A 27735-nucleotide genomic window follows, 5' to 3' on the forward strand; every position below is an offset into this window, starting at 1 on the left:
TGACAATGTGTCAACCTGACACTAGAATTCTTGGCAATAAAAAAATCAATGTAGAAGGAACTCCTGGCCGTCTCCAGCCCTGGTGTCCTGCTAGCTGTTTGCGGTGTCTTTCTCACAGTGTCCTAAGCCACGCCCTACTATTTACGTCACACTGACGTCTTCACGGAGGGGTAGGGTGCTGTGAAACACCGCACACTTTTAAATGGGAAAGACCGCTCACATCCCCTATCAGGATCCCAACATCTTACTGTTTCTATCCTCACAAGCAGGATGATAAGCCTTCAATCCTGCTCTCACTCTGCTATGCAAGGGACAATGCCGACTTAGTGTACAGCATAAAACAACTCCATATCTGCATAATGTCATAATGACCAGATTATTACAATATCTAGCTGTAGAGCTGAGTAAATAAGAATAGACATCCGTCACTTTAGTCCATTCACTACATATTAACCTCTTACTATTTAAGTTGCTAAACCATAAGTGGTATATCTTTGAAGATCTAAACATTGTTAATTACGTAAGTGTTTAAAAAGAATAAATAATTGCACAGATATACAAAGAAATCTTTTAAACCCTCTCTCTTTAACATAAAGAAACAAAGTCTCTAATTATGCATTTTATCTGATAATATTTCGACCTAAATAAAAACTAATAGAACCAGTGTTTTTTTATATATATTTTACCTCTATTTTCTAACCACTCTGCGTGTAAAATATTCTAAATCTATATAAAGCAATATCTTATCGGGAGAATTAATACACTCATCACTATAGTATATTAAAATAATATCTTATATTTTAAAAGTCATTATTTTAAAACATTTTATGTGTGTAAAAATGTAAATAAAAAAATATAAAAAAATTAAGTGAGAGATCTAGTAAAAAAATAAAAAATATACTAGTAGAAAATATATATATATATATATATATATATATATATATATATAAATATATATCAGGGATCAGAAAGCCTATCTCATACAGGTTCATATTGGTCTATTCTTTATATTGTTCTATAATTTATATTGTATGTCAAATCTCAACTACAGATGGTATCTTATTCTTCTATATTTCTTCTTTAATAATTTGTAAGGAAACAGTTTAAATCAATATCTATGTTCAGTCCCTGTGGCTGTAAGGAACCATCTTGTATACCCATTCTGTCTCTTTCCGTGAAATTTCTTTGGTTTGATCTATCACCCTCCAATTTTCTTTTATTTTTTCTATGCTGTAAAATGAAAGTAGACTCGGATCTTTGTTGTGTTTTAGTTTAAAATGTCTCGAAACGCTATGTTTGTCAAACCCTTTCTTAATGTTACAATGTTCTGTGATTCTGACTTTTAATTTTCAAGTAGTCCTACCCACATACTGTAGATGACATGGACATTCCAACATGTAAACTACATGGGTGGAGTCACATGTGATTAAATCATTAATCTCATATTCTCTATTTGTGTTTATAGCAGTGAACTTTTTTCTTTTTCTTTTTTAGTCAATCTGCAAGCTTTGTAATTGTTACATCTAAAAAAACCTTTTAAATCTGAAAACATCTGAATTGATTTCGGAGGATCCAGTACAGTATGGACTATCCTACTTATTCTTTCTATAAATTTCGGTTGATCAGGAAGAATGGCCCGTAGGGTATGGTCTTGTAATAAAATAGGCCAATATTTTTTTATCACATCTTCCATTTTTTTAGATTGTTGGTTGTATTCAGTGATGAAATTGCAACTCATATCTTTTTTGTTTAATGTTTTTTTCTTTTTAACATTTCTTCTCTGCTATTTGCAAAAATTCTACTCCTTTATTTTTCCAGAAAATCCCTTTCATATCCCTTTTCAAGGAATCTTTCAATCAGTAGATCTGTCTGTGTCATTTAGTCATCATCGAATAGACAATTACGTCTGATACGTGTAAATTGTCCACCAGGTGTATTGAAAATCCACTTTTTATGGTGGCAACTGCTTGTGGGTATATAGCTGTTTCGATCGGTATTCTTAAAAAAACTGTTTTTGTTCCTAGTTTACCATTTGTTAAAAAGAACTAAGTCTAGAAAATTAATTTAATTTTTACTATATTCCCCTGTGAAACTCGGACTGTATCTATTATCGTTGAGTTCACTCAGGAAATAATCCAAGTTGTTTTGAGTACCATTCCATACAATCACGATATCATCTCTATATCGTTTGTATAGTGTTATTTCAGGCCATTTCCCTTGTATTTCTTCTGTTTCCCATTTCACCATAACCAAATTGGCAACACTGGGAGCATACTTTGCTCCCATAGCTACTCCTTTACATTTTTGGTAATATTGTTTCCCGTACCAGAAGTAATTATTCTTCATGGCAAATTCCAAAAGTTCCAAAATGAATTTTCTCTGTTTCTTTTTCAGATTTGACTTGTTCTTTAAAGCCCATTCAACTGCTTTCATTGCATCTGTCTGATCAATACTCGTATATAGTGCATTGACATCTACAGTGGCTAGTAAACAAACTTTGTTGAATTCTTGTTCTTCTAATATTTTGATCAACTCACCACTGTCTTTAAGATAAGACCAATTCTGTGTAACTATATCCTGTAAAAAGAGATCAATGTATTCTCCAATGCGGGCAAAGATGGAGTTGATGCCGCTAACTATAGGTCTGCCTGGAGGTTTCTCAGAGTATTTGTGTATTTTAGGCAAGTAGTAGATGGTAGGTACACGGGGAGCTTTAGGTAGTAAATATCTTGCCTCTTTCTCTGTCAATATCCCTGCCTTCTTTCCATTATTGATAATTTTTTTAAGTTCACCTTTCAATTTTTGTGTTGGATTTCCAGCCAATTTTTTTATAAGTGTCCATCACGGACAGCAATCTGGCCATTTCTTCTTCGTAATCTTTTTTATCCAAAATAACAATAGCTCCTCCTTTGTCAGCACCACAAATAATAATATCCTTTCTTTTTTCTAATTCTTTGATCCCTTCTTCAATGTCCTCGAAAGATCTATATTTACCTCTAGTGTCTATTGTTTTTAGGTCTTTTTCAACCATTTTTTTAAAAACGTCTAAAATGAATTTTGTTTGCTCTTAGGATTAAACACTGATGCGTTTCTTAGTCCACTGTGTTTGTAAATAGTATCAACATTGTTATCTTTGTTAAAATTCTCTTTATTCAATTCAACATATTTTTTAATGTTCAATTTTCGCACATTTGTACATCTATATATGCGTCAAATTTATTAATATTGAGATTCAGGATAAAATTCAAACCTAAATCTAAAACTTTAAATTCCGTATAAGTTAAAACAGCTTTGCTCAAATTAAAAATACCGGATCCTAATTGTCTCTCTTTCTTTTTCTGTCTCCCTCCTCCTCTTTTTCCTATCTTTCTTTTCTTTCTCTCTCCTGTGGTGTTTGTGCTTCCATTTTTTTCTCTCTCCTGTTGGTATTCGGGTTGTGTCCCATTGTTCCTGTAATATCCTGTTCGCCTGTGGTAATCCATCTGATATTGCCCCCGACCATAATTGTTCCCTCCCCTAATAAACTGATCCTGGTACCTATGAAATGTGCAGCACTGCACGCCTAACAGACTGATAAAATTTTTTTGTTTCTCCCTTCTCCTCCTCACTTGGCTCAGGTGAGGGCATAAAGATCGTTCACTGCACCCCCACACAATACAATCAATGTAGATCGCTGTCTGATTAAAGCAGATTGTTCATATCTATGCTTTCCCTACAAGCAATCTCTCCAGCCTGGCCCTACAGTAAACTCCTATCTCTCCCTCCGGGCAAAAAAATCGTTCACTGCACCCCACAAAATCAAATCAATGTAGATCGCTGTATGATAAAGCAGATTGTTCCTCCTATGCTTTCCCTACAATCAATCTCTCCAGCCTCGCCCTAGAGTAAAGTCCTATCTCTCCCTCAGCAGCAGCAGTCAGGAACCTCTCCCTACAGTAGTATTAGCAGAGTGATATGCGGCGCTGTGTGACTCCAGCTTATATAGAGTCTGGGTCACATGCTGCACTGGCCTATCACAGCCATGCCATTAGTAGACATGGCTGTGATGGCTTCTAGGGCACACTAGTTAAACGCTTGCTGATTGCCTGCCTTGCACCTGTTAAAAGTGCGCCATTAAAACCGGGCCAAAACATTAAAATAAGGTTACCAAACAACGGACAGTACCCGAACATACAGTGAAATGTCCGGGTACCGAATACCCAAAAGTCCGGTACGAACAATACAGTCCAGGTTCGCTCAACCCTAGATATGTGTTCTAGCAGAAAGTAAAATGCTTAGACCATACACTGCATCACTACCACTGCATCAAATTGGTCTGCATGGCTATTGTCTCTCCAGGAAGCCTCTTGTAATGTAGATGCACAAGAAAGCCCTCAAACAGTTTGCTGAAGACAAGCAGACTAAGGACATGGATTGTGTCTTGCCTACAGTCAGGCATGATGGTGCATGCGTGCTGCCGGCACTGGGGAGCTACATTTCATTGAGGGAACCATGAATGTCAACGTGTGCTGTGACATACTGAAGCAGAGCATGATCCCCTCCCTTCGAAGACTGGGCCACAGGGCAGTATTCCAACATAACAATAACATAACAATCCCAAACACACCTACAAGATGACCACTGCCTTGCTAAAGTAGGCAAAGGTGATGGACTGACCAAGCATGTCTTCAGACCTAAACCCTATTGAGCATCTGTAGGGCATCCTTAAACGGAAGGTGGAGTAGCGCAAGGTCTCTAACATCCTCCAGCTCTGGGATGTCTTCATGGAGGAGTGGAAGAGGACTCCAGTGGCAACCTGTGAAGCTCTGGAGAACGCCATGCCCAAGAGGCAATACTGGAAAATGATGGCCACACAAAATTTTGACACTTTGGGTCCTATTTGGACATTTTGACTTAGGGGTGTACTCACTTTTGTTGCCAGCGGTTTAGATATTAATAGCTGTGTGTTGAGTTGGTTTGAGGGGTTAGCAAAATTTACACTGTTATACAAACTCACTACTTTACATTGTAGCAAAGTGTCATTTCTTCAGTGTTGTTACATGAAAAGATATAAATATTTACAAAAATGTGGGGTGTACTCACTTTTATGAGATACTGTGTGTGTGTGTGTGTGTATATATATATATATATATATATATATATATATATATATATATATATATATATGTATATATTTATAAAATATATTTTTTTCCAATGAACACTGGAATGGCAAAAAGTTTTCTAATCCTCAAAAATTGTAGAATCTGGGATCCCATAAGATCTCTATGACGCAATTGTTTGGATACTGTCCTGAGATTAAGTGTGGCTGCTTTCAAAGTGGTTCCTTATGCCCAATCCCACATGCGCCCCTTACAGCAAAGGTTCCTGTGAAAGATCCCTGGTATTCCTGAACAGGAAATGTAATCTTGGTGCCAGAATGAGACAATTTTTTTGACCTGGTAGCTCACATCTCTGATGCTGCAGTCTGGAAAGTTCTTTCTTCCCCTTAGGTTGAGAGTTTAGATGGATGCAGGCCTTTTCAGATGGGTTTGGGAATTTCACTCCCAGTTGATTATGTAGTTTGGAATATCAACTCTCTATCTCCATGTTGGAATTTTGAGCAATCAGGCTGTACCTCCTTCAGAAAGGAACCAGCAGGAGGTGGGTAAATGGATCATGTTTTGCGCTGAATGAAAAAGACCATCCTAGCTCGCTCTGTTGTGTACATTCCAGGCGCTAGACATAGGAATGGTCCAAAAAAGTGTTTAACACCCCTGCTGCAGGTGGGGAACATGGAATTGTTAACCTCCAATTTCAAGAGGAAGCTGGATAGGTTTATTATCTTAGCAGAACCAGATGATGTTCTGTTGACTCTGTGGGGTCAGTACAAGCTAATCTATGCCTATCCAACAGTTTCATACCAAGGGAGTTTACTCAAGTGGTGCCTCCTGTCTGACCTCTTTTTCTGTGGGTCATCAACCTAGTAATTTTTTTTTTTTCCTGCAATTGCCACCATTTGAAAGTACTAGAGACCATCCCTTGTTAACATTGTCACAGAAGTTTGCCTTCTTGATTGCAATAGCCTCAACAAGGAACGTCTCGAAGGTGGTGGTCTAGCAAAGTCACCCTTTCTAGGCCTTCATAAGGATTATTGCGGAGACTGGCTCCTGCCTAAGGTGATCTTTTTTCATCTCAGTGAGGAGTTTGTATCTCCTTCCCTTTGTCTGGTCCTGGCCCATCCAGTGAACATCCATGTTCACTGGATGATGTAGTTGGGACCATTAGACTGTACTTACAGGCCTGCTCCTCCTATAAAAAGATGGACTCCTTGTTCTTTGTCACAGATGGTTTTACTATATCTAGATCTGGGAAACAACGATTTGGTCTTCTGCCCACACTTTTACAACATTTTTACAAAGAAGATGCAGCTGCACCAGTGAATTCCAGCTTTGACCACAAATATTTGCAAGGGGCATTGTGAATTTCCCTGTATTTGGGTGAGGGCTTACCTTGTTGATGTGCCTTGCCCCTCCTCTGACTACTGCTTGTGGATGCCCTGTTGGTTCTGGTTCATCTATTAACTAAAGGTTGTGTCTCAGTGAACAAAGGAAAAAATTCTATTTTCTCTTACGCCCTCAGTCGCCTCCCACTCATACAGTCTTCACTTATGGGTATTGACCTCTTATCCACAGGAGCAAGCTAGGCATAAGATTTGTTATAACACAAAACACTTTGCATAGATACACCTATACCCCCCTGCTAACAGCATTCCCAAATCAGTTTGTCTTTTGCCTAGTCAGGAATAGGCAGGCTTATCGCTTCTCGGCCTTTTGGCTAAGATCAAGTGTAGGAATAGGCAGGCTTCCCTTTGCTGTGGCTACAGTCTCGGCCTTTTCTTAACTTTATTTCTGCTGTGTTTTTTCTTTACACTGATAGCTTTTTATTTGATCCTGCGCTTAGTCAGACTTCGGAAGACTACAGCGTTTGCGGAGCTGGGAATTGTACTGGTTGTACTAGAGCCTTACGGAATCTCAGCCCGCCATCAAGCGTTTAGCAGGCTATGCGTACGCCCTGGCCTCGCAAACTACCTGTCCCTTTCCTCAGGGACAAAGCCCGTGGCCACTTCGCTAGGATGTCTCAACTGGTACGCCACATGTTGCTAGAATCCTGTTTGGCTGACGGCACCCCCACCAGGGGTGGGAGGCTTCCCGTCGCAGAGAGGCACCCACGCCTTCGCTGGATCGGTAAGTACCATGCTACCCCCTCTGTCTGACATTGTATGTCCGGGGGTGTATATGGGGCCTCTGTCATGGGGATGGCAGTCTGTTTGGAGTCTGTGTTATCCTCCTCATGTCTGTCTCTGTGGGCCCCGCTTGTCCCTCCCGGTCCCTGCGGGGGTGCTATTGCGGTCAGGCCGCGCTATGGGGGGTTTGTGAGGGTCCCTGAGCCCTTGGTAATGTTTTGTGTACCGTTTGGGGGTGCAGGCATGCTTGTGGGGGCCGCTGCAATGTGAAAATCGCGGGGCCGCCTCCATTTTGGGTGTGGGCAGGCTGCTTTGGCTTCATGTGTGGGCATTCAGCAGACATCTTCTCTGTAGTGTATTCGCGCCCTTTCGGGCACCATCTTTGGTGTGTGAAATGTATTTGTTCATGTGCTGGGCGGCCATTTTCCCTGAGCCTCCCCATAGCTTTACATTGGCAACCATTTTTCCTTGGCTCAAGTCCTATTTTGGCCTCTAGCGGTGTGACATAATTTCCTTTCTCCAGGCAGTCGGATCGAGCTGCAAGCGTGGTATTGTACAGCTACACTTCTGGGGGGCTTTTTCTGCTGTTTTCAGGGGATATTACCTTTGCTGGCAGTTATATTCTTCACTGTTTGGTAACTCAGGCTAGTCCTCATTGCGGTGGAATTCGCCGCTATCGCAAATCTAAAGGGCCAGCGCAAAAAAATTTTATGGAGTCCCAGGACAGCAAATTCCCCCCAGCTCTGGTGGAGGGTTCAGGTACGCCTGAATCCTCTGTGATGGGCTCCCTTACTGCTGCACTTGCGACTTTAAAGTAGATCTGTTGATGTCTGAGCGGGCTTCTAAGAAAAGGCCCAGGCTTTCTCATTCTTCTGATTCAGAGCTAGATATGGTTGCCATGGACAGTGTACCTCCTGAGTGGTCTCAGTCCTCTCAGTCGGAAGGGGAGGAGGACGAGGGGGGGCCAGAGAACGTGCAGCTATGTCTGCACTTATTAGTTCTGTTAAGGATACACTACATTTAGAGGATGAGCCCTACCCGCAGGTAAGCGGTCTTCCTTTGGGACCCGCAGGACCCAGAAAGCGGCACAGGTGTTTTCCCTGTCCCGCTGAGTTTCACAAAGCGGTGAATGAACAATGGCGCAGTTTGAAGCGCAATTTTGTGGTACCAAAGCGGTCTCAGTATCTTTATCCCTTTGCGTCTCCAACTGATTCGCACTGGACCGTGGCTCCTAAGGTGGATCACACGGTGTCCAGGTTGAACAAGGCCACTCTAAAGCCCGCATATGATTCTCCGGTGTTTAGGGACCCAACGGATAGACGGGTGGAATCTCTTACTCGCCACTCCTATATGGTAGCGGGTTCTTTGATGAAACCTGTTTTCGCCTCTGTAATGGTCTCTCAGGCTGTGGTGGAGTGGGCCAAGGTGCTCAGACGCACCCTTGTGGCTGATTCCGCCCCTCCTGCTACTTTGAAGATGGTGGACCAAATTATTCAGGCTGTTTTATACCTGTGTGACGCGGCCTTGGATGAGGCCCCTTTAGTCTCACGACTATCTGCTGTCGCAGTGATAATCCGTCGTATGGTGTGGATAAAGAGCTGGTCGGCTGACCAGACTTCCAGGAAGATGGTGTCTGACATCCCTTATGCAGGGAATCGCCTTTTTGGGGACTCCCTGGACGAGTTGGTTAAGGGGGTCACTGGGGCAAAAGCACTCTGCTGCCCCAAGCACCCAAGAGTAAGTTTTTCTGTGGTAAGCGGGGCCCTTCCTTTAAACCAAATCAGGGGTCCTTTCGTGCCTTCAAGGCACAAGACAAGGGCAAATCCTTCAAGGGCGCTGGTGGCCGGAAGAAGCCTTGGGCGGGTAAGTCAAAAGCTGCCCACGCTGGCACGGCGGCCCAGTCCGCCTCGACCCGAAGGGGCGCCCTCACCCGTTTCAGGGGTGGGGGGACGTCTGCGCAATTTTCCTCCCTGAGCCCAGGAGATTTCCTGGCTTCAATCGACCTCAAGGATGCGTATCTACACATCCCCATATTCGAGGGTCATCAGAGGTACCTCCGGCTCGCAATCGCGGGGGAGCACTATCAGTTTGTGGCGTTACCTTTCGGTCTCGCTTCGGCTCCAAAGGGTGTTTACCAAAGTGTTGGCTCCTGTTCTGGCCCTGTTGCGGGCGCAGGGGATTGCGATCCTGGGATATCTGGACGATCTGTTAAGATCGAGTTCCAGTCCAACTCTGCTGCCCGATCTGTCAACCACGGTTAAGACGTTCCAGGAGTTCGGGTGGACCATAAACTTTCAGAAGACGACATTGTCCCCTTCTGTTCGTCTCCCTTACTTGGGGATGGTCCTGGACTCCGCCCATGCGAAAGTTTTTCTGCCGGAGGACAAACTCCGGACTCTGCAGAATGAAGTCAGGTCCCTCAGGGACAACAACTCCTCATCGCTCAGGACCTGCATGTGGTCCCTGGGTTTGATGGTGTCCGCCTTCGAGGCGATACCATTTGCACAGTTCCACACACGATCTCTTCAAGCGGAGATCCTGGCTAGGTGGGACAGGCATCCTCATTCCTTGGAAAGGAGGATATCTTTGAGTCACCAAGTCAGAGAGGATCTTCTGTGGTGGCTCCAGTCTCCGGCTCTGACGGAGGGGAAATCCTTCCGGCTGTTATTATGGACAGTGATCACCACGGACGCCAGCCTGTCGGGCTGGGGTGGTGTTCTGTCTGCCCAGGGCACTTGGTCGGAGGAGGAATCCTCCCTACCGATAAATATCTTGGAACTGCGAGCGATCAGACTATGCTTGCTGCGTTGGTCGGATCATCTTCGGGGCCCCCCTGTGCGTGTGCTGACGGACAACGCAACTGCGGTGGCTTACATCAATCACCAAGGGGGCACCAGGAGTGCCCGGGCGGCCCAGGAAGTGACCAAAATTCTGTCTTGGGCCAAGACGCAGGTCCTGGCGATTTCGGCAGTTCACATTCCAGGTGTGGAGAACTGGCAGACCGATTATCTGAGCCGCCAGACCCTGGACCAGGGGGAATGGTCCTTACACCCGGAGGTGTTTCAGATGCTGTGTGCGCGTTGGGGATCCCCGAATGTGGATCTGTTCGCGTCTCGTCTAAACCTCAAGGTGGGAAGGTTCGTGGCAAGAACGCGCGATCCTCTGGCAGACGCCTCGGATGCGCTGGTGGTGCCTTGGAATCGGTATCTCCTGATTTATGCCTTCCCCACGATTCAGTTGTTGTCCAGGTTCCATCAAAGGTTGGTCTTGGAACCGAAGTTGGTGATTCTGGTGGCCCCGGACTGGCCGCGCCGGTCTTGGTACGCGGACATCATGCAACTGGTCGTCGAGCCTCCCTGGTTGCTCCCGTTATGAGATGATCTGCTGTCTCAGGGGCCGATCTTCCATCCTGATTTACAGTCGCTGGCTTTAGCGGCGTGGCTGTTGAAAGCCAGGTCCTGAGAGATCGGGGTCTCTCATTGGCAGTCATTCCTACCCTACTCAAGGCTAGGAAGGCCTCTTCCGGTAAGATCTATTACCGTACTTGGAAGGCTTATTTTGCCTGGTGTGAATCACAGGGTTTCCATCCTCGCTCCTTTTCGGTGGCGAGGGTGTTAGCCTTCCTGCAATCCGGTGTGGACCAGCGTCTTGCGCTGACCACTATTAAGGGTCAGTTCTCTGCGCTGGCAATCCTTTTCCAGCGCCATTTGGCGTCAAACTCTTTGATCCCCACCTTTATTCAAGGGGTGCGTCATCTGGCTCCCCCTAGGAGAGCGCCTTTACCTCCTTAGGACCTGAATTTGGTCCTGTCCGTTTTACAACTTCCTCCATTTGACAACATCAGGGAGATTCCTCTGCCTGGGCTGTCATGGAAAGTTGCCTTTCTGGTAGCGATCACATCTGCTCGCAGAGTGTCAAGAGTTGGCAGCCCTGTCTTTCCGCTCCCCTTACCTGGTTGTTCATAGGGATAAGGTGGTCTTGCGACCTCACCAATCTTTCCTTCCTAAGGTGGTATCCGATTTTCATCTTAACGAGGACATTGTCTTACCTTCGCTGTGTGCGAATCCGAAGCATCCTAAGGAGTTTGCCTTGCATTCCTTGGATGTGGTCCAGGCGATCAGGGTGTACCTGTCGTCTACTGAATCCTTCCGAAAGTCGGATTCTCTTTTTGTCCTTCCTGAGGGCCCTCGGAAGGGTATGGCTGCGTCTGTGGCAACCATTTTGAAATGGATCAGACAGACGATAGTACAGGCCTATTCAATTAGGGAACGGGTGCCGCCCTTCCCTGTCACGGCGCACTCTACCAGAGCAGAGATAGGAATTTTACAGTAAGTTCTTACAAAAATTAATTTTTTTACTAAATGTTCGATCATTTTCACCAAGTCCATTGAATGACCCGCCCTCCTACCCCATTTGTTGTTGGGCCTTTTACCAGATTCATGGTTTCTTTGTACTGCTTTTTTCTAACTGACTGGTAGCTATGGGGTTCAGTCACAAGATGGAGATTATGCACCTAGCATCCTACTCCTGCATTTGGCTCTATGCCCACTGGTTCTAGTTTATCAGTTGATAAAAGGCCATTGTGTTTCATTGAACTCCTAGAAAAGTGTTTTTAGTGCCGATTTTCACTAGTGCGACTTGCTGTGCGACTTGACACATGTCAAGTCGCACAGCAAGTCAAAAGCCATTGATTTCAATTCGGCCCGTTTCCACTGCCGCGACTTCAGTTGCGGCGACTTCAAAAGTAGTTTGTGCACTACTTTTGAGCCGGCTTCAGTGCGACTTCCCTCTATAATGAGGGACAAGTCGCACTGAAAGCTGCAGTTTACTTTCGCTACGAAGTCACGCTAGAAGTAGCACGACTTTGTAGCCGCGGCAGTGGAAACGGAGCCTTACAGTGAATACAAAATTTGTTTTTTGGTTTTTTTTTGGGGGGCGGGGGTGGGGATCGGGTTCTGTGTAACACTGAAATTTTGTTTTTTATCTTGGCACTTTTTTAAATGTGAAGACTAATCTACAAAAAATCTTTGCGTTTTACTGCTTTTCAGTGATTTACCTTCTTTTAAATTTACTTGAAGGAACATGTGCCTGTAAAATATAATTTTCTATTTAGGTGATGCATTGCTGGATGCTGGAGAGTCCATGAAGAGGTTAGCAGAAGTGAAAGATTCACTGGACATAGAAGTCAAACAGAATTTTCTAGATCCTCTTCAGAATCTTTGTGACAAGGACCTAAAGGAAATACAGGTTAGTTGACCAACTTCCCTTTTATAGTCATTAAATATGTTCATTTTTAGGACCTGTACACATGAACACTTTGTGCCCCCATCTGGAGTCGTTAACATAGGCTCCTACATCAAGCATAAGAGAAATTAGATGTGTCATACAATGTTAATTTACCACAGTGCCATAAAGGTATAGTTCGCTAAATGCTCTATTGCAGTATGCTAACAAGTGGTTAGCAACTTTGCTTTTTAGTTCTGGGGATGTTGGTTTAATTCTCACCAGAAAGGTTATATGCATAGCATTTGAGTGCTTTTGCTTTCCCCTACAGCTCACAAATATTCTGGTAAGTGACATCATAAAATTGGCCCTAGAATGCGTGTGTATGCCGTAGAGCTTCACGATTCTGGATAAAATGAGAATCCCGATTTTGTTTTTTGCTTAGAATAAAGATCACGATTCTCTCATGATTCTAGGCGGAACATCATCTTTTACCTTATACAAAAAAATTGGGCCAACTTTACTGTTTTTTTTAATTCATTGACGGACACAGCTTCATATTTTCTTTGACAGATGATTATGCTGCTCTCCTTAGGAGTAGGACACTAGGCAGAAAAGGGTTAACAAAGCTTGACTACGCCTATAGGGCAATCCCTGGGGGTATACTCCCACTTCCTGCTATAAGATCTTTTTTTTTTACTTCGTCCTAGCTCCTTGCTGGGATCTATGGTCCTGGCATTTTTTTCCTTTTTTGAATTTAACTTTTTTCCTTTTTGTTGTTTTTTTTCTTCTATAATCAACTCTGTTCCTGTGAGAACTACAATCAACTGCGGTGAACACACTGGATGTCCTAGATCCTTACGGTCTCCCCAGCCTGGCCAGCAAGTGTATGCTGGCCGCAGCTCCACGCTAGGTCGGCTGCGACCTAGCTCCACAGGATGGGGACTGGCCTGCGAGTGAAACACCTCGCAAGGACACACAGGACCTGGTCGTGGCCTGAGTCACAGCTTACCTCTGGCCCACAGCACCCCCCGTTCCAAGATGGGGAGGTGATCTGTTCAGAGATGTGCCTACCCAGTTCCAAAGGTGTGGTGAGTAGTGTTCCACCTTCTCCCTCGGGAAAATTTGATGTGGATGCGGGCTCCTCCCAGGGTCGATAGGGCCCCCATAGGTCCTTCCTGCCTATAGCACCCCCTACAGGTCCTTCCTGCCTATAATACCCCCTGCTCCCTTTCTGGGATAATGAGAAATGTTACTTTTATACTGTTGGATTTTTCTCTATGTTGTGTGGGTGAGCTGTGGCTGGAGGGGGGGGGGGGGTGAGTGTGCTGACGGCGGCTCCTCTTGTTGTTTGTGTCGTTTCTGTCCTGGAGAAGGGGTTCCTGTATAGGCCCCCCTTGCTGCTGTCAGTGCCTTAGGTGTCCCTGTGTGTGTGCCAGGAATCGTGCAACTCCTGCCATTTTTCTCGTGTCCACATACATAAGGTCGGGCAGGCATGTTTTTCGGTGGCTTCTATAATGTATAGTGGTGGCCATTTTCTTGTAGCCGGAACGGAGCAGTGCTCAGCTTGGGGCCTCTAGTGACAGCTCAGCCATTTCCTCTTCCTTTGGATCTGCGTGCTGTAGGCTGTTGGTGCTTCTCTCTCTCTCTCTGTCTTGATTCGCTTGGTGGTGAGTTTTGTGCCGGAATATCTCCCTGTTTCTGCTATTGCAGAGCTGCTGGGACCTGTAGTGCCATTGGAGACAGCGGCGGGGTTATTTTTTACAGCAAGCTTTATAATTTCACGTTACTTTTACTGACTGTCTCCAGGATGTCATAGAGCCCCTAGAACACCTGTCACCACCTGACCCACTCTCAGAAGCTGCGGGACCCTCTGGGTCTCAGTCTGCCATGACGGCGGTCCTGCAGTCATTGGTGTCAAAAGTGGACATGGTTCTCCAAAAGAGACCTAGTAAAAAGCACCCTCCGGCTTCACCTTCCTCAGATTCTGAAGCTGATATGGCCATGGGTTCTGCGTCCACGCACTTCGAGTGCTCTGACAGTGAGGTTGATTCCTCTTTCACTCTGTCTCATCTGATTCTAAGCCTGATGCTGCCAAGGATGCAGCCCATCCATGGGGGGCTTATAGATCCATGCATAGTGAGGATGATTCCTCCATGGTTGCAGCAGCGAATGAAAAGCCGCTGGTAGACACTCTTATTACTGCAATGCGTGAGACTTTAAAAATGGAGGTTGCGGCTGATGTAGCTTTTGTCGTTTGGTCCGCATAACTCACCTCGCACTCCGAAGATGTTTCCTTATGTGCCTTATTTTGACAGGTTTTCATGGGAACAACCAAAATTACCCTTTGTGGTCCCCAAACATTTTGCTGTACGTTACCCTTTTGAGGAGTCACTTTTAAAAAAAGTGGGCTAGTCCACCAGTGGTGGACCCTCCTGTTTCCAGGTTGAATAAAGCCACCATGATCCCAGTAGAGAATTATCGTCCTTTAAGAACCCGGCTGACAAGAAAGCGGAGGCTGTGACACGCAACATGTTTACTATGGCTGGTTTGGCATTGCGGCCAGTCTTTACCTTAGCCCTGGGTTCTCAGACTATAACTGAATGGGCCAAGCTTTTGCGCCAAGGCCTGGGGGTGTGAGTGGGTCCTCGCTGCTTATGTCGAATTAGTGGGCCAGTTGATCCATTGGCTGCAGTTTGTTTGTGATGCAGCTTTGGATACAGCTCCTGTGCTGTCCAAACTTTCTGTCTCTGTGGTATTTAGGCACGTGCTGTGGCTTAAGAATTGGTCCACAGACCAAGCCAAGCCTCTAACAAAGCTCAGTGACCTGCCCTTTCAAGGCGATCGCCTGTTTGGGTTTACCCTGGATGACATCATTAAGGGTGTTATGGGGGGGAGGGGAGAGTACCTTCCTTCCACAATCCAGGAAAAGAAAGGAGCTTTGTCACAGACGGGGGCCCTCCTTCTCAGCCCATAGAAATTAATTTTGTTGTTCTGGGACAGAGAATAAGGGAAATGGATATTTTAAATCTTCCCCGGGAGTTTGCAAGCGACCTTGATCTAGTAAGCCTAGAGCTAGCTTCTCCGGACCCGCAAACAAGACCCCTTCAGCATGAAGGTCTGCCCTCACCCATTATTGGGGTGGGAGGACATCTTCTCTGGTTTCCAGCCCCGTGGACTTTTTTGGTGAGCGTCAAGGAGATCCGCGAAAGGTTTCTTTTGGGGGTACCCAGAAAGGGGGACAAAGCTTGTCCTTTTCAGGTTTTTTAGGTCCTGAGTGTCCTTGTGCAGATTTAATTCCTGCTAAGGTTCAGGGGATGTCTGAACTACCTTAGGTTCAGATCCGTGAATCACCGGCTGCTGTCCCATTTCTCTCTTCCGATTTGCGTACAGATTCTGAGTCTGGTGGTATTCACCTTCAAGACAGTTCTGTTTGCACGATTCTACATGCAGCTCCTTTAGCAGGTTCAGCCCCACAGGAGGATACCAAAGTTTGTGGCTTGATCACGGGGTCCTCTGACAGACGCCACAGGTGTCCAAGAGCCACGATAAGGTCAGCATCATCCTCGGCTCAGGCTTCTTCCACAGTTCCTGCGAGGAATCAAGAGCGAGGATTTTCCAGCCATCCTGCTTTACAGTCGCTGGTTTTAGTGGCTTAGCTTTTGAAAGCCAGGTACTGAGGGAAAGAGGTTTGTCTGGATCAGTGATACCTACTATGGTGAAGGCGAGGAAGTTGTCTTCTAGCATAATATACCATCGTACGTGGAAAACGTACATTTCTCTGTCGCTCATTGACAGACGTAGTCCTCCTTGATTAATATCAACTCGGGTTATACTGCCCTCTACAGGAGTAGGACTAGACAGGAAAGAAAACGTTCTGGCCACACCTTAGGGGCAGTCCCAGAGGGTATATCCTCTCTCTCTCTGCTACAGCAAATCAGTTTTTTTCTGTCTAGTTAGGAGTAAGGACCTAGATGCCTTGCTAGGATCTTAGGTCCTGGCAGGATTTTTTTCTTAGAAAGATTTTTTTTTAGACAGCTTTTTTCTCCAGTTGTTCCTGTGAGATCTTCAAGCAAGCAAGCTGGAACTGGGCGACGGGCTGGATGTTGAGATCCAGTGGTCACCCCAGTTCAGCCTACGAGCCCGTGCAGGCCATAGCTCCGCGCTGGGTCGGCCGCGACATAGTCCCACTGGACGGGGACTGACCCTGCGAGTTAAACGTCTTGCCTGGACGCCAATGACCAACAGAGTCACGGCGTCCGTATTGGTCGACAGCCTCCCCCACCCCGGTGGAGAGGGGTTCTGTCAGGAGTTGGCGCCCGCCTGGTTCCGGTATGGTGAGTAGAATGTTCCCCCTCTCCCCCTGTCGGGTTTGTGGTGGACGCGGGCCCCTCTCTGGGATGGTAGGATGGGTCTCCCCTCTATCCTATAACAGGTCACAGATCCCCCAATTTGAGTGTGATTTTTTGTGAATAGAAACCAGGAGGCTTGGTTTGGGAGCTGACTATCTAAAGTCATTGTAAGACTGTAAGGGTGACTGAAGTCAGTGGCAGTACTAAAAGGGCATTACTATTGAAGTAAAAGGTATCCTACCTGTCAGAGGTGTACACAGGCCGATGCCTATGCCTGAGTTACTGCAGTCCAGATCGCCATTCCTCCACCAACCGGTCACTTACACGGGCTGCACAGCCTCCCGACGGCCCACGGACCGCATGCGGCCTGCCAGGGTCCTGTACCGCCGTTCCAGGCTTATCACCATTCATGGTGAAGTTTGTGGGGCCGAGGCACTTCCGCAGGCCGCCAGGCCGAATACATACATCCCGCAGGCCGCTGCTAGCCGCCACTATCCTACACAGGCCGCCGCCATTGTCTTGCAGATCGCACGAGGCCGCCATATTGGCGTAGCCTCGTCTCCAGCATGGGGGCGGCCATGTTTTAGGTGACCAAACACCTCGAGGAGCTATGGGGAGGCGCCGGAAGGCGTGTAAAGGGGCGGAGCCGCCTCCTTTTACCCGGGAAAGCCAGCCAAAGACTGCCTGTCTGTAATAGACAGTGCTGGAACAGGTTGTATTGAAACTTCTGAGCATCAAGTGGTGAGCCTTGGGGTCTCTCTCTCTCTCTCTCTCTGTAGGGGTCCTAAAGCAGGTAACACTGAGGGGCGCTGTGGCGCTGGGGGTCTAAAGAAAAAAAAAAAAAAAGTTTTATTTTTTTTTGTGCAAATTATTTTTTTCCGGCAAGTGTCTGGAATAATCATGGACCCTGCCACACAGGTACCCCCACCTGATCCCCTCGAGGTGGCCGCAGGACCCTCCAGTTCACAGAATATTGATGCATTTACAGCAGTTTTGGAGTCTTTGGTATCCCGGGTGGAGATGGCCTGTCAGGGACGGGGGTCAAGAAAGCGACCCCCGCCTACCCCTATTTCATCTGATACTTCAGATTCAGATTCTGAGATGGTCATTGCAGCTGCAGGTCCCTCTGCAGGGGCTGTTGTCTCAGGTAAAGTTCCCTCAGACAGTGAGGAGGACGTTCCTGCCTCCGCCATAGCACAAGAAGAAGCATTGGTGGACGCACTAGTTGTGTCGGTCCGGGAAACCTTAAGACTTGAGGTTTTACCGGCAGAGGTAACCGAGATGGAAATTCCCTTTGGTACTAGTAAACCTACCAAGACGGCGAAGGATTTTCCCTTACCCAAATGTTTTGGTAATAAAATTAAAGAGGAATGGGATCATCCAAAACGTACCCTTACTGTTTCCTAGCGCATTGCTAGATGCTATCCGTTTGAGGAATCCCTCATTAAGAAATGGACGGTTCCACCTATTTCCAGACTGAATAAAGACACTGTTATCCCGTTGGAGGACGCTCCGTCCTTTAAGGATCCGGTGGATCGGAAAATGGAAGCGGAGTCCTGAACTATTTTTTCCCTGATAGGGTCAGCCTTTAGACCAGTGATTGTCATTGGTTTAGTTTCACAGACAGTAACGGAATGGGCAAAATTGTTATGCCATGACCTAAAGGGGAAAGGTATCCCCCAGGCAGCATCTGATTTGATGGAACAAATTATACAAGGACTGCAGTTCGTCTGTGACGCAGCCCTGGATGCCACCCCCTTGTTAGGGCATGCATCGATGTCAGCGGTAGTCCTCAGACGTGTGCTGTGGTTAAAATGCTGGTCGGCGGATCTAGGTTCCAAAAAAGCCTTGGCGAATCTCTCCTTTCAGGGGAATCGCATATTTGGGGCCACCCTAGATGAGATCATTAAGGATGTCACTGGGGGCAAGAGCACTTTCTTGCCGCAGGCTGCTAAAGCTAAAGGACCTCGTAACAAGCGTGGACCTTTCTTTGCCGCTCATAAAGGGTTCGTTCGCTCTGCTGGGGCGAGCGGGAAAGGCAAAGCCCCTCTAGGAGGGTTCAAGAGGCGCTGGTCGGGCAAACAAAAGGCCGACTCAGCCAAACCTGAAGTTAAGGCTAATACAGCTTGAAGGTGCGCCCCCACCCGGCTTAGGGGTGGGGGGACGTCTTCACCGGTGTTCAGATCTAGGGCTTCCCTGAATCCCGGACTAAGGACTTCAGGAGATCATACGATCAGGATACAAGATCGAGTGTCGATCACTGCTACCGGTGCGATTCTTCCCTTCCAACATTTAGGTGCTACAGGGAGCGGTAGTTCCCGTTCCCTGAACAGATCATTTTCTTTACCTTTTCCAAAGATCATTCACAGTTCCCTCCAGGAATCGGATCCGGTTGAGCAAGCGGACCAAGGAGCCTCTAGTCTGGTGACTTCGGTCTCTAATGCTCAACCAGGAGAAATCATCACTCCGGATAGGAATCCAGTTTCTGATAAATGTGTGGGAACAGAGAGCGATCAGACTTTGTCGGATTGCCTGGACCAAGCAGCTCTAGGGCAGCCTAGTTCGATCCAGTCAGACAATATCAGGGTGATGACTTGGGTCGATCACCAAGGATTTCACCATCTGTGTCTTCATCAGAGCATCCCGGAGGTGGATCTGTTGGCATATCGGCTCAACAGGAAGGCGCGGAGGTTGGTAACGCGCGCCCGCAATCCTCTAGCGGACGCAGCAGATGCGCTGAACGGCCTGTAAAGGCAGTGTCAGCTAATATATGTCTTCCCTCCTCTCAGATTGCTGCTGAGATTTCTCCGCAGGATAGAGATGGAGGGAACTCCAGTTATCCTGGAAATTCTAGGCTAGCCTCGTCAAGCCGGTCAGGCCGACTTGGACATGCTAGTCGCGAACGCTCCTTGGAGACTTCCTCTCAGGGAGGATCTGCGGTCTCAAGGACCGATCTTCCATCGTGCTTTACAGTCGCTGGTTTTAATGGCCTGGCCATTGAGACCCAGGTACTGAAGGACAGAGGGTTGTCAGCTTCAGTTATTCCTACTCTAATTAAAGCAAGGGAAGCGACTTCCAGCAAAGTCTATTATCGCACATGGAAGACTTATATCACGTGGTGTGAATCTTTGGGATTTCCCCCATGTACCTATTCGGTGACCCGAATCTTGGCTTTTCTGCAAAAGGGGGTTGAGCAGAAACTATCCTTGAGCACCATCAAGGGTCAGGTTTCAGCATTAGCTATCTTCTTTCAGAAGCCTTTGGCTACTCATTCCTTGGTGCGGAATTTCATCCAGGGGGTGCGGCACTTGGCTCCGCCAGTCCGCGCGCCCTTACCACCCTGGGATCTTAATTTGGTTTTGTCGGTTCTGCAGAAACCTCCCTTTGAAAATATCAGGGAGATTCCCTTGCTTACATTATCCCAGAAGGTGGCCTTCTTGGTGGCTATCACTTCTGCACGCAGGGTGTCAGAACTGGCTGCATTATCATGCCATTCCCCATATCTAGTGGTTCATAGGGATAAGGTAGTTCTTCATCCGAAGCCATCCTTTCTTCCTAAGGTGGTTTCAGACTTTCATCTGAATGAAGATATTGTGCTACCTTCCTTGTGTCCTCAGCCCAATCATCCTCGGGAATATGCGTTGCATTCCTTGGATGTGGTTCCGGCAATCAGGGTATACCTGAAGGCTACGGAATCGTTCCGTAAGACGGATTCACTTTTTGTGATCACGGATGGCCCCAGAAAGGGGTTGCCTGCATCTGCCGCGACTATCTCCAAATGGATTAGACAGACGGTGGTACAGGCTTATTCGATTAGGGGTCGGAATCCTCCGTTCCCTGTTAAGGCGCACTCCACTCGAGCGCTCAGTACTTCATGGGCCTACCGCCATCAGGCGTCAGTGGTCCAGGTGTGCAAGGCGGCTACCTGGTCGTCGGTTCATACCTTTACAAAATTTTATAAAGTTGATGTGATGGCATCGGCGGATGCCTCATTTGGCCGCAAGGTTTTGCAGGCCGCAATTTGAGGAGACCGGTGGTCTACCTCGAGGGTTTTTTTCCGTTGGAATTTCAGTTGAGTCTCATCCTTTGATTGATGAGCCTTTAAAACTTCTAGTTGGCACCGGTTGGGCCTTCTAGATTGGATTTTGATTTCCATTTTCCCACCCCTCATTTGTGGTACTGCTTTGGGACGTCCCGAGTTGATATTAATCAAGGAGGACTACGTCTGTCAATGAGCGACAGAGAAAAATGGATTTTTGTAAAATCTTACCGTAAAATCCTTTTCTCTTAAGCTCATTGACAGACGTAGTACCCGCCCCTCTGTTTTTGAGTTGGGTTGGGTTAAATTCTCTAAACACTGCTTTGTGACATAACTGATTTGCTGTAGCAGAGAGAGAGAGGATATACCCTCTGGGACTGCCCCTAAGGTGTGGCCAGAACGTTTTCTTTCCTGTCTAGTCCTACTCCTGTAGAGGGCAGTATAACCCGAGTTGATATTAATCAAGGAGGACTACGTCTGTCAATGAGCTTAAGAGAAAAGGATTTTACTGTAATATTTTACAAAAATCCATTTTTCTTGGTGTGAGTTGATTGGCGCTCATCCTCGATCCTTATCTGTGGCTCGGATCTTAACCTTTCTTCAATGGGGTGTTGCTCAGAAGTTGGCCCTGAGTACCACCAGAGGCCAGGTGTCTGCCTTGGCAATTTTCTTTCAGCGACCCCTAGCCAGGCACTCTTTAGTTCGTACATTCATTTAGGGGGTTCAACATGTGGCTCCACCTGTACAGTCTCTTTTGCCGCCATGGGATTTAAATTTAGTGCTTTCGATTCTACAGAAGCCTCCATTTGAGAATATTCGGGAGATATCCTTGCCTACGTTATCCCAGAAGGTGACATTCTTGGTGGCTATTACCTCGGCCCACACGGTATCGGAGTTGGCGGCATTATTCTGTCGCAGTCCCTATTTGGTGGTCCATAGGGATAAAGTGGTTCTTCGTCCCTGTCCATCATTTCTGCCCAAAGTTGTCTCTGACTTCCATTTGAATGAGGAGTTTGATGCCTTCTTTGTGTCCCAAGCCAGATGTGGTTCGTGCGATTCGGGTGTATTTGGCAGCTACTGAGTCTTTTCGGAGGTCAAACTCGCTTTTTGTGGTTACGGACGGACCAAGAAAAGGGCTGGCAACTTCTTCAGCTACCATCTCCAGATGGGTCAGACAGACGGCGACTCAGGCCTATTCCAATAAAGGTCGAGTTCCACTTTTCCCTGTCATGGCGCATTCTACTCAGGCACTGAGTGCTTCTTGCGCCTTTCCGTCATCAGGCTTTAATATCACAAGTGTGCAAGGCGGCCGCTTGGGGGGTTATACACCAGCTGGGGACGGCCCATGGGCATAGCCAGTTTCTTGTTTGGTCTAGTCCTACTCCTGGAGGAGGCAATATAACCCACTAGTCATGATTTATGGAGCGCTGTGTCTGTCAAACTCAGAGAAGTTACAAAAATCCAATTTTTCTTTGCAGATACCACCAATCTACGGTTTTTACTGCACTGTATACTATTCTATTGTAATGTTTTATTGTTACTGTGTTTTATTGTTAACCATTGTTTGCTTTGCAGTTATGCCCATCAGCTGCAGCACTGATTTGTTTATTCTGACAGCAACAGCGTTTGCTCTTAGCATATACGCAAATCAATGATTGAAGTGCTGTAGGAGGTGATTTCCCCACTGCAGTTAAATAAAAAAAAAAGAGCATATATGAGCGAAGCATAGGAGATGGGGTGGACACAGAGGGCGGATCTCCCCTAAGCTTCACCATATATTTTTTAACACTTTTCTTGGCAGAGATTTCTTCATCCACAAGGATCGATGTGAATGGGGGAATCTACTATATTTATTTTTTTTGTTTTTCCGTTCAGCCGGAAAAAAAAAAAACATTGCATGTATGCACATCATTAGAACTGGGTGGATGCTGGGAGGTCTAATGGTGGGCATACCGCACACTTTCTGACAGATTTCTTCACCCACATCAATCAATGTGAATGGAGGAATCTGTTAGGTTCCCTTTTTTCGTTCAGCCCACAGGCTGCGTGAAAAAAAAAAAAAAAAAAGAACCTTACAATATATGCCCAACAAGGATTGGACTTTGGGTGATCATACCAGGATGAGCCCTGCAGATTTAGGCATCATTTCAGTATCATTTTTTACAGCCAGCGGTCATCTTTCATGTAAAAGCAGTCTAAGTGGATATTTAGCCACTAGACTGCTTTTACAAGAAGTGGGAGGGGACTCTTCCCCCTTCCCCCCCCCCCGCCTCCCATGGTTTTCCTTGGCTCTCCTATCCCACCGGGCAACCCAAGACTGCAGCCGGTGGTTCCGTCAATTGACCATAGAGCTGACAGAATCTCTCCAATCATCTCTATGGTCTAGGATACCTGGAAGCTACGAGCATTTATTGACTTTGGTTTCACCAGATATAAAATGTGCCATTGGGAAATTGGGAAAGTATCTTATCTTACCAATCTTGGTGTGGTCGGATGCTTTAGGGGCATAGGAGAGACCTAGAGTCTAATAGACCCCAATTTTTAAAAAAGAGAGTACCTGTCACTTCTTATTGCTATCATAGTGGATATTTAAATTCCCTGTGATATCAATAAAAATGATACAAAAAAATAAAAGGAAAGGTGTCAAAATATAAAAAATCAAGCACCCCTGTTCCCCCGTGTTTGCGCACAAAGGCAAATGCAAGCATCAATCTGGTTTCTTATGTAAACCGCAATTGCAGCATGCCTTTGAGGTATCACCACAAACGTCAGATCAAGGGCAGTAATTCTTACAGTAGACCTCTGTAAATCTAAAGTGGTAACCTGTAAAGGCTTTTAAAAATGTTTGTTGCCGCTGCACGGGCGTGCACAGTTTTATGTATGGTATCTATGTACTCAGCATAAGATTGTCTTTTATATTTTACAAAACAACTGGGCAATATATAGTGTATTTGTGCTTTAAATTTTAAAGAAATGTTTTTCTCTTACGTCCTCTGACAGTCACCGCCCACTCATTCAGTCTTCACCAATGGGTATTGACCTCTTATCCATAGGAGCAAGCTAGGCATAAGACTTGTTAAAAACAAAGTAATTTACATACACACCTATAGGGGCTGTCCCACTGGTTCAGACATGCGTAGGCGACCCGCAGCGGTGAAAAACCATTTTGGGGCGGCTGCTTTGGCTTCACTGTGGGAGCTTCAGCAGCCATTTTCCTTGCAGTGTATTGCGCCCTTCGGGCACCATCTTGTGTGTGGCATCTGACTTTATACAGAGTGTTTGGCGGCCATTTTCCCGGAGCCTCCCATTGTTTTCTATGGGCAACCGTTTTCCCTTAGTCTACATCCTGTTTAGCCTCTAGGGCGTGACATCACTTCCTTTCTTCACATACAGAAGGATCGTCAGCAGCGTGGTAACACTTCTGGGGGTCTGTCCTTGCTGTTTTTTGGGGAATATCTCTTGGCTATCAGTTCTATTCCTGCCTGAGGGGGTTTTCAGTCTAGTCCCTGTTTGCAGTGCATTGCGGTGGGATCGCCGCTTTTTGCGATTTAAAGGGCCAGCGCCATAAAGTTTTTATGGAGTCCCAGGACAGCAAATTCCCCCCAGCTTTGGTGGATGATTCAGGTACGTCTGAATCATCTGCGATTACTGCTGCACTTGCGACTTTAGCATCCAAAGTGGATCTTTTGATGTCTGAACGGGTTTCTAGGAAAAGACCTAGGTTTTCTCACTCCTCTGATTCAGAGTCTGATATGGTTGCCATTGACAGTGTGACCCTTGAAGGGTCTCAATCCTCCCAGTCTGAAGGGGAGGCGGAGGACGAGGAGGGGAATGATTTCCCCCTGGGGCGGCCAGAGAACACGCTGCTATGGCGGCGCTTATTACCGCTGTAAAAGATACACTGCATTTGGAGGATGAGCCCAACCCTCCGGGTAAGCGGTCCTCCTTTGGGACCCGCAGAACCCAGAAGGCGGCACAGGTGTTTCCTTGTCCCGCTGAGTTTCACGAAGCGGTGAACGAACAATGGCGCAATTTGAAGCGCAATTTTGTGGTACCAAAACGGTTTCAACTCCGTTATCCCTTTGCGTCTCCTACGGATTCGCGCTGGTCCGTGGTGTCCAGGTTAAATAGGGCCACTCTTGTACCTACGGAGGATTCTCCGGGGGTTCAGGGACCCCACGGATAGGCAGATGGAATCTCTAGCTCGTCACTCCTATATGGTGGCGGGTTCCTTGTTGAAACCTATTTTCGCCTCCATCATGATGTCTCAGGCTGTGGCAGATTGGGCCAAGGTGCTAAAACGCACCCTCGTGGCTGATTCCGCTCCTCCTACCACTTTGGAGATGGTGGACCAGATTATTCAGGCTGTCCTGTATCTGTGTGACGCGGCCTTGGACGAGGCCCCTTTAGCCGCGCGACTGTCTGGAATCGTGGTGCTTACCCGTCGCTTGGTATGGCTGAAAAGCTGGTCGGCCGACCAGACTTCCAGGAAGACGGTGTCTGACATCCCTTATGCGGGGACTCGCCTTTTTGGGGACTCCCTGGACAAATTGGTTAAAGGGGTCACTGGGGCAAGAGCACTCTGCTGCCTCAGAATCCCAAGGGTAAGTTTTTCCATGGTAAGTGGGGCCCTTCCTTTAAACCAAATCAGGGGTCCTTTCGTGCCTTCAAAGCACCGGACAAGGGAAAACCTTTCAAAGGCCATAATGGCCAGAGGAAGCCTTGGGCGGGCAAGTCAAAAGCCGGCCAAGCTGGCGCGGCGGCCCAGTCCGCCTCGACCCGAAGGGACGCCCTCACCCATTCTAGGGGTGGGGGGACGTCGGCGCGGTTTTTTCGAACCTTGGCTGCTCCGGATTCTGGACAGTTGGGTTCAGGAAATCATTTGATCGGGTTACAAGATCGAATTCCTTTCCGGGCCAGCGGACAGGTTCTTTCCCTCAAATCTTCATTTGACCCCAGATCGCTTACAAGATCTTCATCGGGCGGTTCAGGATCTTCTCGCCCAGGGGGTAATCGTCCCGGTGCCACATCGGGACAGATTTTGGGGGTTTTACTCAAATCTGTTCACTGTGCCCAGGAAGGAGGGCAAGGTACGTCCAATTCTGGACTTGAAAGATCTGAACCGCTTCATGCGGGTTCAAAAATTCCACATGGAATCCCTCCGTTCGGTGGTAGCCTCCCTGAGTCCGGGAGATTTCCTGGCCTCCATCGACCTCAAGGATGCGTATTTACACATCCCCATATTCGAGGGTCATCAGAGGTACCTCTGCTTCGCAATTGCGGAGGAACACTATCAGTTTGTGGCGTTACCTTTTGGTCTCGCTTCGGCTCCAAGGGTGTTTACCAAAGTGCTGGCTCCTGTTCTAGCCCTGTTGCGGGCGCAGGGAGTTGTGATCTTGGGATATCTGGACGATCTCCTAATAAGGTTGAGTGCCAGTCAGAGCCTGCTACGCGATCTGTCCACTACGGTTCAGACGCTCCAGGAGTTCGGGTGGACCATCAACTTTCGGAAGTCGACTTTGTCTCCGTCGGTTCGTCTCCCCTACTTGGGGATGGTCCTGGACTCCGCCCAAGCCAAAGTGTTTCTGCCGGAGGACAAGCTCCTGACTCTACAGACCGAGGTCAGGTCCCTCAGGGACAGCGAATCCTCGTCACTCAGGACCTGCATGCGGTCCCTGGGATTGATGATGTCAGCCTTCGAGGGGATACCGTTTGCACAGTTCCACACACGATCTCTTCAAGCGGAAATCTTTGCCAGGTGGGACAGGCATCCTCAATCCTTGGAAAAGAGGATATCTTTGAGTCGCCAAGCCAGAGAGGATCTTCTGTGGTGGCTCCAGTCTCCGTCCATGACGGAGGGGAAGTCTTTCCGGCCGTTGTTGTGGACGGTGATCACCACAGACGCCACCCTTTCGGGCTGGGGTGGCGTTCTTGGCACTATGTCTGCCCAGGGCACTTGGTCTGAGGAGGAATCCTCCCTGCCGATAAATATCTTTGAACTGCGAGCGATCAGACTGTGCTTGCTCCGTTGGTCAGATCATCTTCGGGGCCGTCCTGTGCGGGTGCAGACGAACAATGCCACTGCGGTGGCTTACATCAATCACCAAGGGGGCACCAGGAGTGCCCGGGCGGCCCAGGAAGTGACCCAGATTCTGTCTTGGGCCGAGACACACGTCCCGGCGATTTCAGCACTTCACATTCTGGGTGTGGAGAATTGGCAGGCCGATTTCTGAGCCGCCAGACCCTGAACCATTCCCCCTAATGGTCCCTACACCTGGAGGTGTTTCAGATGCTGTGTGCGAGATGGGGTCCCCGAATGTGGATCTGTTCGCATCCCGGCTAAACAACAAGGTAGGAAGGTTCGTGGCAAGAAAGCGCGATCCTCTGGCAGACGCCTTGAAATCGCTGGTGGTGCCATGGAATCAGTATCGCCTGATTTATGCCTTCCCCCCGATTCAGTTGTTGTCCAGGTTCCTTCGCAGGTTGGTCTCGGAACCAAAGTTGGTGATTCTGGTGGCCCCGGACTGGCCGCGCCGGTCTTGGTACGCGGACATCATGCAACTGGTCGTCGGGTCTCCCTAGCGGCTTCCGTTGCGGGACGATCTGCTGTCTCAGGGGCCGATCTTCCATCCTGCTTTATGGTCGCTGGCTTTAATGGCGTGGCTGTTGAAAGCCAGGTCTTGAGAGATCGAGGTCTCTCGTCCGTGGTCATTCCTACCCTGCTTAAGGCTAGGAAGGCATCGTCCGGTAAGATCTATTACCATACCCGGAAGGCATATTTTGCCTGGTGTGAGTCCAGGGGCTTCCATCCTCGCTCCTTTTCGGGGGCGAGGGTACTGGCCTTCCTGCAAACTGGTGTGGACCAGCGTCTTGCGCTGAATTAAGGGTCAGTTGTC

At 47.3% G+C, this 27735-nt stretch overlaps 1 protein-coding gene across 2 annotated transcripts in view; it reads left to right on the top strand.

The window, feature by feature from the left end:
• Positions 1–27735, top strand: part of SH3GL1 (SH3 domain containing GRB2 like 1, endophilin A2) — a 919809-nt gene that overhangs the window by 661124 nt on the left and 230950 nt on the right. For both annotated transcript variants that reach the window (XM_082263930.1, XM_082263931.1), the window contains exon 5: positions 12339–12472. In XM_082263930.1, the coding sequence (XP_082120056.1) occupies positions 12339–12472 (134 nt within the window). The remainder of the gene's footprint in view (positions 1–12338; positions 12473–27735) is intronic.

This window comes from Pelophylax lessonae, assembly GCF_965119305.1.
Source record: "Pelophylax lessonae genome assembly, chromosome: 1".
In the NCBI taxonomy this organism is placed as follows: Eukaryota; Metazoa; Chordata; class Amphibia; order Anura; family Ranidae; genus Pelophylax; species Pelophylax lessonae.